Source organism: Mesoplodon densirostris, chromosome 9, assembly GCF_025265405.1.
Source record: "Mesoplodon densirostris isolate mMesDen1 chromosome 9, mMesDen1 primary haplotype, whole genome shotgun sequence".
Taxonomy (NCBI): domain Eukaryota; kingdom Metazoa; phylum Chordata; class Mammalia; order Artiodactyla; family Ziphiidae; genus Mesoplodon; species Mesoplodon densirostris.
This window is the reverse complement of record NC_082669.1, coordinates 100,188,360-100,201,445: the sequence shown is the minus strand read 5'-3', so window position 1 is coordinate 100,201,445 and position 13,086 is coordinate 100,188,360. Positions and strand designations below refer to the sequence as shown.

The window sequence follows — 13,086 nt, the reverse complement described above, 5'->3', positions numbered from 1 at the left end:
GGTGCACACACATGTTCACAGCAGCATTATTCACAGCATCGAAAAGGTGGAAGCTATCCGGATGTCCATCACAGATGAATGGATGAACAAAATGTGGTATATACATACAAGGGAATATTATTCAGCATTAAAAAAGAAGGAAATTGTGACACATGCTACAACACGGATGAACCTTGAAGTTACTGTGTTAAGTGAAATAAGCCAGTCACAAAGGGAGAAATATTGTATGATCCCATTTACATGTAGTTCCTAGAGTAGTCAGATTCATGGAGAAAGTAGAATGGTAGTTGCCTGGGACGGGGGCTAAGGAGGAGTGGGGAGTTATTATTTAAGAGTTTGAGAGGATTAAAAAGTTCTGGGGATGGATAGTGGTGATGGTTAGACAACAATGTGAAATGTACTTAATGCCACTGAACTGTGGCATTTTACACTTTAAAATGGTAAATTACATATACGCTATGTATAAATTACGTATACATATATTATGTGATACAAAATTCTGCGTATGTTACTACAATGTTTAAAAACTTGCAAGTTGTTACCTCTGGAAAAAGCGAATCAGATGGGGACGAGTAGAGTGCGCTTTTCATGATATGCTTATAGAGTTTTAATTTTTAAAGCTACATAGAGATGTGTGACTTTGGTTTAAAAAGCATTTATTGATTTATGCAATTAGGTATGTGAAAGAATTTCATCATAGGGAAGAACTGGAAGCAGCCTAAATAATTGCCATTAAATATTAGGTCAATAAATTATGCCATATCTCTACAGTAGAATATGACACAGCCTTTAAAATATACTGAAAACCAAGGAAATACGTTCATAGTATATTACGTGGGGGAGAGAAGGGGAAAAGGTCTCAGCAAAGCTGTTCAAGTTTTATAATTTGGTATTCTTTGTTTATATGATTAAACTGCATGTTTTTTGTTTTCTAAAATATTTTTATGGCTGATTATTTAGTCAGGTATGTTTGTGGCCTTGTCATAAAAATATCCTGAATTTCATTCTTAAAAGGAAGAAAATGGCAAACCAGTTAAATCTCAGGGAATTCCTACTGTATGTCCAGTTTCACGATCCTCAAATGAAGCAGCTTCCCCATACCATTCCCGACGAAGGATGCGGAAACTTCGAGATCATAATGTCCGAACTCCTTCTAACCTAGACATCCTGGAGCTCCACACGAGGGAGGTGCTCAGAAGACTGGAGATGTGTCCCTGGGAAGAGGCAAGCTTCCGTTCCATGGTCACATGAGAGACTTGGTCGTTTCTGAAAGGCCTTCAGCAGGACTATAGAAAGAGAACAGTCTGGCCGTTCTTGTTGTCTGATCTTTGCTTCGTGCTGTAGGGGTCAGCGGCGCTTCTGCTCGTGACAGGGACATGCTTCAGTGTAGAAGTAGGACAAACAGATCTCATCTGTTTGCCGGCACGTTTACTGAGTGCTTACCAAGTGCCGCGTGCTCTTCTAGGCTCTGGAGAAGATACCAGAGTGAGCGTAACCTAAGTCCCTGCCCTGGTGTAGCTTCCATCCTAGCTCAAGTTGGAAGGATTGAAGTCAGAGACAGATATTAAAATAGTATAATTTCAGATAACAAATGTTATGAAGAAAGGGAGCAGTAGAGCCAGAGAATAAAAGGGCTCCGGTGGCTGGCTGCTTTAGCTAAGGTGGTCAGAGAGCCTCTCAGTTGGGTGCATTTGAATGCCACTTACATAGCAGAAGTCAGATGGATACGCAGACTTGAGGAAGAGTATTGCAGACAGAGGGAAGAGCAAGTGCAGAAGGCCCTTTCCTGGCCCAGCAGCAGCAGCGTGGGTAACTGTTAGGCTGGGAGTCTGTTAAACCCATGACTACAGTTTGAGAAGTGATGGCCAAATGGACAAAGGGGAGAAGCAGTGGGGCAGTAATGAGCTCAATGTAGGGGCCTTTGTAAAACATGCTAATGACATGTGGTGAGATCCATATCATCCATGATTTTACATCTTAAGTAGAGGATAATTTAAAATGAATAAGATAGCAGTATCTCTTAATTAACATTTAAAGAAGCTATATAGAAGTGAAAACTTCCTTAAATATTTTAAATTTTATATAATTCTATTTATACTGTTTTAAGCTTTTGTTGTTCTAAACCGCCTGAAACCCGTAGCCATCTAGGAGAAGATTTAGCTTATTATAAAAGGTTCCATTTATTATTAAAGAAAAATACTACCACGAAAAGGAAATATTCTTTATGTATTGAAAACCAGCTACTGTTGTGCTTTTATGTCACCCGGTGGCCTTTGTTCCCGGTGATAGCAGGGTGATGACATAAATTGCTGGGAGTGCCTGGTGGGAAGACTAGAGATTAGGTCAAAGATAGGGTGACTGGAAAGGACCCAGCAGCTAGCACTTCTGCAGGGAGAAACAAGGCAAAGAGAATTCAGATACATGAAGGCAGTACTTCTCCAGCTTTTCAGTTTTTCAGCTTTCTGCAGAGTGAAATGTCTGAATTCACTTGTTAGAGATTTTATATTCTGCGTTATAGAATGTGTTTTATAGTTAACTGGCCCTACAGAAAGGTGAACCGGATTCATGCTTTGGTTTTAGGAACCATTTAGTTTTCGTGCCACACCACTGCAAACGCCCTAGCCTCGGAGGCCGCCCAGCACTCTTCAGCATGCAGGGCTTGCGGGGGGAGGTGGTGGGTGGTATACAGTTCTTTACGTGTCAAGCTGGTATATTTGAGGGCGGAGGTTAAGTAAGTTCTGTTTTTATACTTTAAGGACACTTTGAGCTCTAAACTGAATGGAAAATTCAACAAACATCTCCAGCCATCTTCCACGGTACCTGAATGGAGAGCGAAAGATAATGATCTCCGATTACTGCTGACAAATGGAAGGATAATTAAGTATGTGAAGTAGATCAAAGTATCCAACAGATTAGTTTTCAGTGGATTCCCTCTGTTCATTTAATCCCTGGTCCAGACCATTACACAGCTGCCTGAAATATGGGGAAAGTGTCTTAGTTCTCTATTTTCTCTGTAAGTTAAGGAGGATTTAATACCGTTGGGCTACATGGTTGCACTGTTTTCTGACTCGGGTGTTTTTCCCACTGTATACAGGGATGAGAGACAACCCTTTACGGATCAGAGTCTTTATACAGCAGACAGTGAAAATGAAGAGGATAAGAGAAGGACAAAAAAGGCAAAAGTGAAGATGGAAGAGAGCTCAGGAATAGAGGGGGTGGAGAATGAAGCGTCTCAGAAACCACGTAACAGTATGTTTGTTTTAATGGTCATTTTAAAGGTCTGCTCGTTACCCATGTGCTAATAATATGTAAAGTAACTTGCTCATTTTAAAGTGCTTAAATCAGTAGTCGGATTACAATTTCTGTGTCCCTGATACTCTTGAGAAGTCTGGAGCATTTCTGAGTCATCTCTCCATCAGGGAAATGCCAGATTTGACCACCAAGTGAGGGGTGGCGTCCAGGGAAGGTGGTATGAGTGACGAGGATGTCGCCGGCCAGTGACACCCTCATCTAGTGACAGTTTTTACAAGAGTCACATGAAGCTCATGCATCTTACGGACCTCTACTCCAAATAATAAAATAATAAAGTTGCAAGTTTAGTCCTATTTCTGAGATAATTTTAGCTAACATACATGTGGTTTTCAGAATTAGGAGACATATATAACTGGCTGATCTGAAGCTATTAACAACCCATGTATTGTTTTATTTGATTGCCTGTTGACAAGAAGGCCTCTACTTGGTTATTAATTGGTTGTCATCAGTATGATGAATAGTAACACCTCCTCCTCCTCGAGATCTTTCTTTGAAAGAAGTCTTCATTTTCTCAACATTTTTCAGGGCCTCCATATACCCTTCTATCTTAAAAAGGAGTTAAATATTTTAGTACTTGATAAGAAAATGTTCCAGGTGATTAACATTATTTAATCCATGTTGGATACCTCAGTCCTGCTAATTCTGGGTAAGTTGGGTATTGCTGTGGTTGCTGACTCTGCCTTTGTTCTCGTGTCGGGGGAGAGGCAGCTAATCAATGGAATTCATCCAACAGTTGCTACCGGCAAGAGAGAGGCAGGGCTGGAGCCTGGCTCAAGCTTGTTGGATTCACTGTCTACTTGAATGTGTCTTAGGCTTAGGAGAGTTTTGTTTTGTTTTCTGTTGAGAGAAATAACGCACAACAGAAAGTGAAAGGCATCTTGCAGCTAATTTTAGTGTTGGAGGTTTTTTTCTGGAAAGAAATATAAAATAGTCAACCCACCCATATAAGGATTATATCACCATATTCAACAAATACCCCAGATGTTTTAAGAATACACGTTAATCTGTATCTTGGTCAATTAGGGAGATAGTCCATGGGGGAAGAATGAAATGAAGACAACGAAAGCAGTGAGAAAAGGACGGAGCAGGAGCGGTTGAGACATCTCACAAAGTTGGACAGGCTTTGGATGGCACTTTATTCAAATTCTAATGACTCTATTTTTCTCTCATCATTTTCCTTCTCAGGGTTTTTAACAAGTGTGAAATCAGAACTCAGGAATCGATCATCAGAATATTCTGATATTTCTGATTCAGAAGACTCTGGACCTGATTGCACCGCACTGGTACGCCTGGAACCCTTAACTTAAAGTTATGTGACAAAAAGATGAACACCCACTTTCCTTTACCTAGGAGGAAAGTTGATGACAGCTTTCCCAAAGCCTGTCTCTCTGACCTTTGTGGCACAGGGCCTTCTCTGCAGTGGTAATTATACACACACATCCCATCATGTGACTATTTACATCTGGTCGACATAGCTTTTGTCTGATTTTGGAAAGGGTGGAGGGAGATACTGTTCTCATGTTTCTCATATTTCTCTCATAAGTTATATTTCATTTTGCCTTAAAGAAAACCTGTACTATGTGGGTTTTTTTTACTAAGGAATTATGTCACTGTAGTTATTAGAGATTTTCACTTTTTCATATGAAATACAGAAATAATTCCATGATAATTAAGATTCTCACTTTTCCTAGACGGATAAAGTGTTTCTGGTTAGTTTCTACAGACCTGTTCAGATTTCTTATATAGATTTGCCTCCATTTAATTATCTCAGAAAAATAATTTTACCACTGAAGAGTCTGAAAGTTCAGGTGATGAAAAGAAACAAGAAATTACATCAAACTTTAAGGAAGAATCTAATTTGATGAGGAGCTTCCTTCAAAAGAGCCAGAAGCCATCTAGAAGCGAAATTCCAGTTAAAAGGTAGGCATGCTGATGACGGTAGTCTTATTTTATTGTGATATAAATGATAGGAAAATGTTTGTTGCTTTGTTTGGGGTTTTTGTTTTGTTTTGTTTCAAATTTTACCAAAAATTTTATTAGAATTAAAAAGGTTCTTGTCTTTTTTGCTGATCCGCCCTTTAGGGAGTGTCCTACCTCGACGAGCACAGAGGAAGAAGCTATTCAGGGCATGCTGTCTATGGCAGGGTTGCACTATTCCACGTGTTTACAAAGGCAGATACAAAGCACAGACTGCAGTGGTGAAAGACGCTCTCTCCAGGATCCCAGCAGCTGCCACAGCAGTAACCATGAGGTTAGGCAGCTGTATCGCTGTGATAAGCCAGTGGAAAGTGGTAAGAAACATAAACTATAAGTCTCGGAAAAATAACATATAAGCCCCACCTTAATAGCCCTGTCATCCTAGTTGAGGTTAGAGATTATGAATAAGAACTGTTCATTGCACATCCTTAGTTGGAAATGGTGTTAAGCCTATTGGCAAAAGAATACATAATGTTGACAAATGTAAGATGCAAGTATAAGAACTCAAAATGTAAATTAATGGATTAAGAGTTGTGTTCACTGGCTGTCACAAGACAGTATTGTTTCCCTTTTATAAGTCGGTCAGAGTGGAGGGAATGTTTTGGTGTCTTAATTGATGTGCTAAGTTTGAACAACCAACTCTTTTTCCTTTTGTGGAAGCAAGTTTTGAACTGTTTCTGCTTGAGGATATTCTCTCCTACCTGAAAAGGAAGCATTAGGAAAGAGAGAAGACTCGGTGGCCTTATCAGTGATGCCACACAGTGTTTTCTTCTGTCTGCCTTTGGTGAAAATTTTTATTTCCCTAAAAATCTGAGGAGGACTGGGGAGAAGATGGTACCACATTAAAACTGAAGTCTGTTGTAGACATTGTGTTCATTCCCACCTAACTGTGTTAACTAAGTACCAGGAGCTTGACACTGATTTCACTTAATTCTCGAAACAACATTTTGGGTGTATGTAATGTGGCTTTAACAGGTAAAGGAGAAAACACTTAGTGGACTTCACTTGCCCATACTTACATAGCTGTTCAGAGGTTGGAATTTGAACCCAGGACTAGACCGTTTGATCTCAAAATCTTTGCTTATTGTTTAAGAGGAAACTGAGGTTTAAAGAGGTTAAGTAACTTACCTTAAGATGCATTGATAATGGAAGAACTTAAATTCAAATCTGGGTTTGTCTTGTCTTTCCACTGTACCATTCTGTCTCCCTGTAATCTCTTTGTCCCTTGAAAAGCTTCTATGGAAATGCTGCCAAATTCAGGCAAACATATGCCTTTATTCTATATGGGAAAATATATATTACTTTTAGAGAAAGTATTATTGCACTTGGTTTTACATCTACAGCAGATGGCCATAGAATTTGATCTAGGTCCTCCAGCATCTGGCACAAAATCCTGCCATAGAAAGACAGTCATTGGGAGAATTGAAAGAATTAACATGTTAGATTGAGAGCTGGTGATTGTTTTGTTTTTGAAGGGAAAAGAGTGTGGTGAAAGTATATGAATAAAGAGTTAGTATATTCATTTTAAAATGTCAATATAAATTTACTTTCAATTTTAAGTAGCAGGCTAACTTTGTTCTTTATGATCCAGTTTGTGTGAAGATCATTTAATTAAAACTTCTCTTTAGGGTATCATGTCAAGACTGAAGATCAAGACTTGAGGAGTTCTTCCTGGATTAAACAATTTGATACAACTTCCAGATTTAATCGTCAGGTATATTCAAGGTTTGAAACGTTAAAATAGATTGTCATTGGCTCTGTTTTTGCCTTCTTTTTTTAAGCTGCAATCAGTAATCAACCACTAGACCTGCAAAGCTTAAAAATTACCATTAAACGCACATTTGAACAGCTGTCCATTTTTAGGGATTCTGATGTAATGACTGATGAAAGGCTTATGGATAGAATGTGATCTGGAAGAGAACAGTTTATTTAAGAAAACAGTTAAAAACTCCTGGCTGCCAACACCTTTAAGTTATGTCTGGCTAGAATGAAACATGGAAGGAAAAAAAAAGTACCACGAGGATCCTTTTAGTCTCTGACGTTGGTCAGATTTTTTTTTTAAATGTTATTTTATTTATTTTTGGCCGTGTCGGGTCTTAGTTGCGGCGCACGGGATCTTTGTTGAGGCGCGCAGCTTCTCTCTATTTGTGGTGTGTGGGTTTTGTCTCTCTAGTTGTGGTGCATGGGCTCTGCAGTTGTGGCACACAGGCTTAGTTGCCCCGCGGCCTGTGGGATCTTAGTGCCCTGACCAGGGATCGAACCCACGTACCCTGCACTGTAAGGCGGGTTCTTTACCACTGGACCACCAGGGAGGTCCCTGTCAGATATTTTTAGATACTGAATTTCTTTGAGAATTTGATGATAGTTACAGATTCTCTTTCCAGAAAAATATCCATCATAAATATGACTTGTGCTTACATTTTCTCGTGGTCTGTGTCCACCCTCACCCCAGACCACTCGTTGACTCCAGATTAAGAGTCCCTGCTCTAAGAGAAGGCACTTGATGTTTTAGGATCCTGGTGTATGAATGCTTATACCAAACAAAACGAACCCAAAATACCTTTTAAGAAAACCAAAACTTTACCAGTAGCACCATACAAGGAAAGCAGAATCAAAATTCCCATGTGGCAGAGTGGAGTCCTCAAGCCTCCCCAACGCCAAGCATTCTCTGAGTAGCAGAAATATGGGTAGTTTTTTTTTTTTTTTTTTTTTTTTTTTTTTTTTTTGCGGTACGCGGGCCTCTCACTGTTGTGGCCTCCCCCGTTGCGGAGCACAGGCTCCGGATGCACAGGCTCCGGACGCGCAGGCCCAGCGGCCATGGCTCACGGGCCCAGCCGCTCCGCGGCATATGGGATCCTCCCAGACCGGGGCACGAACCCGTATTCCCTGCATCGGCAGGCGGACTCTCAACCACTTGCGCCACCAGGGAGGCCCCTATGGGTAGTTTTTATGTTCTTCCTTTGGCTTATCTATATTTTCTAAATACTTATCAATTACAGTTATAGTAAGAAAAAGAACCAAGTTATTTTTTCAAGGCAAGTACAAGTTCTTTTCATGGAAGGATATGCTCCAGGGTCAAAGGTCAGCTAAGAAATCCCTGAACTATTAAGAATTCACTTATTCAGTGTATGATTTTATAGTGCCTCACTGGTTATAAAATTTATAACTCATTAGCATTATAGGATTTAGTATTAAAAGTAAGCTATTATTTAAATCTAATGGTTGTTTTTCTAATTGTCTGAAAATAAAGAAGTAGGGGACATGATTAGCAAGATCACCTTAGAGAAGATTGAATTTCTATTGAGTGTAATCTAGCGAGGTATTAGAAATGTTGTCAAATGGAACAGCTGTTTCTTCATGCTCAGCAGTATCTGTGAGACTGCTTTAAAGCAAGTCTGTGTTGAATGCTGTTTTTTTTTTTTTTTTTTTTTTTTTTTTTTTCTTTTTTTGCGGTATGCGGGCCTCTCACTGCTGTGGCCTCTCCCGTTGCGGAGCACAGGCTCCGGATGCGCAGGCCCAGCGGCCATGGCCCACGGGCCCAGCCGCTCCGCGGCACATGGGATCCTCCCAGACCGGGGCACGAACCCGTATCCCCTGCATCGGCAGGCGGACTCCCAACCACTGCGCCACCAGGGAGGCCCTGAATGCTGTTTTTAAAACTTACTTGACCGTTAACAGAATCAGAAATTCACTTTAATACACACACACACACACACACACACACACACACACACACTTAAAAACTAGTTTCGTGAGACATCACATCTGCAGCATGCTCTTTTATCTTTCCTTCTCTTTTTTTTTTTTTTTTTTTTTCTTTTTGCGGTATGTGGGCCTCTCACTGCTGTGGCCTCTCCCGTTGCGGAGCACAGGCTCCGGATGCGCAGGCCCAGCGGCCATGGCTCACGGGCCCAGCCGCTCCGCGGCATATGGGATTCTCCCAGACCGGGGCACAAACCCGTATCCCCTGCATCGGCAGGCGGACTCTCAACCACTTGCGCCACCAGGGAGGCCCTTTCCTTCTCTTTTTAATTCTGGTCAGGACCCTCTCTGTTTTGATTTCAAGACCCACCAGTCATCTATCTATCTATCTATCTATCTATGTTTTCTTCTCGACTTAAATTATGAGGCATCTTTAAGACTTGAATCCTTCAGCACTTCTAGGTTTTGGAATGAGATGACCCTCAGGAGGGGTGGTTTTCTGTGGCTACTACATGTTAAGAAAACCCAAGTTCAGTAATCTATTTCTTCTCCTTCTTGAATTGTTAATGCATAGAGAGGTTAAATACCTTACTTATCTTAAAGGAACCCTAAAAATTCGACCTTATTTCCTCTCTTCTTTTTTAGGATCTAAGTAGAGGCCAGAAATGCATCAGAAAGGAAGTTTCATCAGAAATCAGTCAGAAGGTACACAGTAGGAATTCTGTGGACAGCAGTGGCTCAGGCCCTCAGAACGGAAAGTATACGCAGAGTTCAAGCTTGATGTCAGGGCCGTGCCAGATAAGCAATGGCAGTGTAAGCCCAGAAAGGCCCGTTGGTGAAGCTTCCTTTTCAGTGCCCCTTCACCCCACCAAGAGACCTGCATCAAATCCACCACCTATCAGCAACCAGGCAACAAAAGGTAACTGCTACACGTGTGTAGGTTACGTACATTTCTGACTGTGTATGTTGGTGACAGTAGCAGTTTAGATAGACGTCGTCTGTACCCTCACGTGGCTCACAGCCTGCTGCGTCACAGACAGCGCAGCGATAGCAGCGTGCACAGGTTACTATGGGGACAGAGAAGCAGGATACCTCCGTCAACCCTGAGGAGCGGGAGGGGCTTCCTGGAGGGGGAGGTCGATCCTGGAGAGGCTGACAACGGGTTAGCCATGCTGAGGTGGGGGAAGGGACAGGGTAGACAGCACCGAAGGCAGAGGAGACAGTGTGACCCACAGGACAACGGGGAGAAAGGGCACGGCGTTATGTATGAAACTGCCCTCAGTTTCGTTGCTGAAGCACAGTTTGAGGCAGGATCGGGTAAGAGCTCGTGCTGAAGAGATAGGCAGGGATCAGAGCGTGGGAGGGTCTCGTAAGTCTTAATGAAGGAGGTTGGCCCTTCCCTCCCACATGATGAGGCGGAAGAGTTTTAAGCAGTGGAATTCCAGAAGTGTGACCCTGCCCATTCAAGACACCGAAGAGCCTTTGCCTACCATGTCGCCCTCGTTGAAATCTTCCAGGTGCTGTCCCCTATGATTTTCATTGTTATTTATGCTGTTGTTGGTGTTCTGTATATTATAGGTAAACGTCCAAAAAAAGGAATGGCAACAGCCAAACAACGTCTTGGGAAGATCCTTAAATTGAACAGAAATGGCCACGCACGTTTCTTTGTGTGACGGAGCTGCGGTTGTGGTCACTCTTCCTTTCGGAGACCGGTCTCGGGGTACGGGGTACGGGAGCCTGGAGCTCCCGCGCGCCCCCGCTGAAGCAGTTTGCATGTACCGTAGGGAGCACTGCCTGAAGAACAAAATGAACCTGATGCTGCATTTTCACTGTGCCACACCCACTCAGCAATAACCATTTTGGACCTGGTGGGGAGAGGAAGAAGGAGGGTAGAACCTTAAAAAGAGACCTTGAACTGGAAAGGGTCTCTTGTCAGGGCTTGAATTTCATTTTGTTGTTGGTAGTGTTTTGATTTATTTTCAGTGGTAGGGTAAAGAATTATCAATAATTTATTTAACAGATGTTTTTTTTTTAAAGTTAACAGCTTTTAAATTCTTTCTTTTTTAAAGCTATTTATTTGGAAGATTTCTGGAGAAATATCTCACTAATTTAGATTTAAGAATGTGAAGGTTTTTAAATTATTTTTGATAGTGCGTGTGTTACACGTGGAGAAGAGCCACGGTAACAGTAACTAGTCTGGACTCTTAAATTTGCTATTCAGGTTAAAGTCTTAAACAGGGATTTGATGCATTAATTATTTTAAATTAAGATGTATATGAAAATCATTTTATTTTATATAATTCATGTGTTTTTTATAAGCTATTAGCTTCGCTTTTGCTAACATCCAAGGTGCATACTGTTATCCAGGTCGATTACCTATATCCCACCTTCCCTCTGCACTCCCCATCATTTCATAACGACACAAGACTCTTCTCTTTGCAGGGAAATACTTTCATAGCCAATGTGTAAGAACTACATAGAAGACCCCACATGTCTCATTTCACTTGACATTGCAATTTTCTTCTAAACAGAAAAATAGGCTTCTTGCATTTTCATTTTTTGCTGATGATATCTGGGTCCCAAAGAGTACAGCTTTAATATCTTTTTCCTACTTGTGGGAAAAGTATTATAAGTTTGGTTAAATTGTCATGTTTGTAGTTTTTCAAATACATTTGTAACTACAGAGGGCCTTCTTCGTACTACTGGTGTTGGGAGGGCAGGACCAACACCTGCCACAGAGGTTATATTTTATGACGCTTTTATTCTGTATACCTAATTTGTTGGAAAATATGAAATATGGTTTGACTTAGAATATTCAAATCTGCGTAATAAGCCGTAATATAATAAGACTATACTATATTAAGTTGTATAGAAGCAAGCATGTTGGAGTAGATGGTTTGAGTGTGTGTGTGTGTGTGTGTGTGTTTAGTTTTTTATTTCTTAACCTTCTAAAGAATTATTTAAGATACGGATTTGGAGTAAAATGGGTGCTTTTTGCAGTTTCTTCCGTCTGTCCTAACTTAACCAGTGCACAGTGAGGTTAAGGATCTGGTTGAGCTTTAAGGAATCATTTCTCTCCTTTGTGCACAACTTTTACTAAGTGCCAGTTTTCAGTTGCTTGCAATAGCTTATATTTTCCTTTTCCGCCCCCCCATGACATAAAAACAAGTGATTTCTGCGGGGGGTGGGGCGGTGGAGATATTCCCAGTTCTGACAATAGAGCATTTTACAAGTTCCTACAAAGAAAATATAGGCAAATTGGATAAAATTTATTTTTATGGAGAAGAAATACGGCCAGATTATGGGTTTGTCTTTTTTTTTTTTTTTTAAACTCAGCAAGGTAGCAGGACTTTCCCTTCTGTATTAAGTATCACTTGAAGAGCTAAGAAAAAAAAGCCTATACCATTATCTTTCATGGTCACATTCAAATGTGTATTTTCAAAGAGAAATCTTTCTTACTCTGCCTCCGTTCCAGTATTTCATGGAATATATATGAAATATCTTACAAATTAGCCTTTTTGGTCCAAGTGACTGGACCACTGTCTGGGTCTTATCTGGGTGTCAGGAAGAAGAATTTTTATGGGAGTACTAAAGGTCTATAATAGGCCTACTTAAACTCTGTACGCTATGCCAAAACTAGGTAGAGATAGGTACAGTCAGTCATTTGTTGGTCATCAGAGCTCAAGATGTCCAAAATGTGGGTCTGCCTGTTTCTCCCACCTTCCCCACACAATATATTGCTGTGATGTTTTGGTTTTCTGTAGACACCATTTTAGTGTTAAAATACACATGTTTTGGTGTTAGTTTAAGCATTGAGAATTATAATTTCTTTTTCCAGCTACATTATGATTTGGGTTCTTTTGTTGCCTTTACATTTTTCACAGCTCTAGGTATTTTTAATTACCTTCTTTTTTCTTAGCTATAAAAATGAAAATAAATAATTTATTTTTATGAATTAAAATTGTAGCCAGTATCTGCCCTGTGTACTTAGGCTGGTAAATACTAATTTTAAGTAGCCAGTATGTTGAACTTTTAAGTGCAGGAACTGTGGATTCATTTTTGGCAGTGTTAGCCCATTAACTGGCTAAGTTCAAA

General features: G+C 40.6%; 1 protein-coding gene across 2 annotated transcripts in view; it reads left to right on the top strand.

Annotated features, from left to right (window-relative positions):
• KDM7A (lysine demethylase 7A) overlaps positions 1–12,796 on the top strand; it is a 77,640-nt gene extending 64,844 nt beyond the window's left edge. For both annotated transcript variants that reach the window (XM_060107783.1, XM_060107784.1), the window contains exons 12-20: positions 1,015–1,224; positions 2,757–2,881; positions 3,095–3,249; positions 4,498–4,595; positions 5,084–5,232; positions 5,395–5,603; positions 6,918–7,003; positions 9,637–9,910; positions 10,570–12,796. In XM_060107783.1, the coding sequence (XP_059963766.1) occupies positions 1,015–1,224; positions 2,757–2,881; positions 3,095–3,249; positions 4,498–4,595; positions 5,084–5,232; positions 5,395–5,603; positions 6,918–7,003; positions 9,637–9,910; positions 10,570–10,664 (1,401 nt within the window). In that variant the 3' untranslated portion in view covers positions 10,665–12,796. The remainder of the gene's footprint in view (positions 1–1,014; positions 1,225–2,756; positions 2,882–3,094; positions 3,250–4,497; positions 4,596–5,083; positions 5,233–5,394; positions 5,604–6,917; positions 7,004–9,636; positions 9,911–10,569) is intronic.
• Positions 12,797–13,086: the final 290 nt, after the last annotated feature.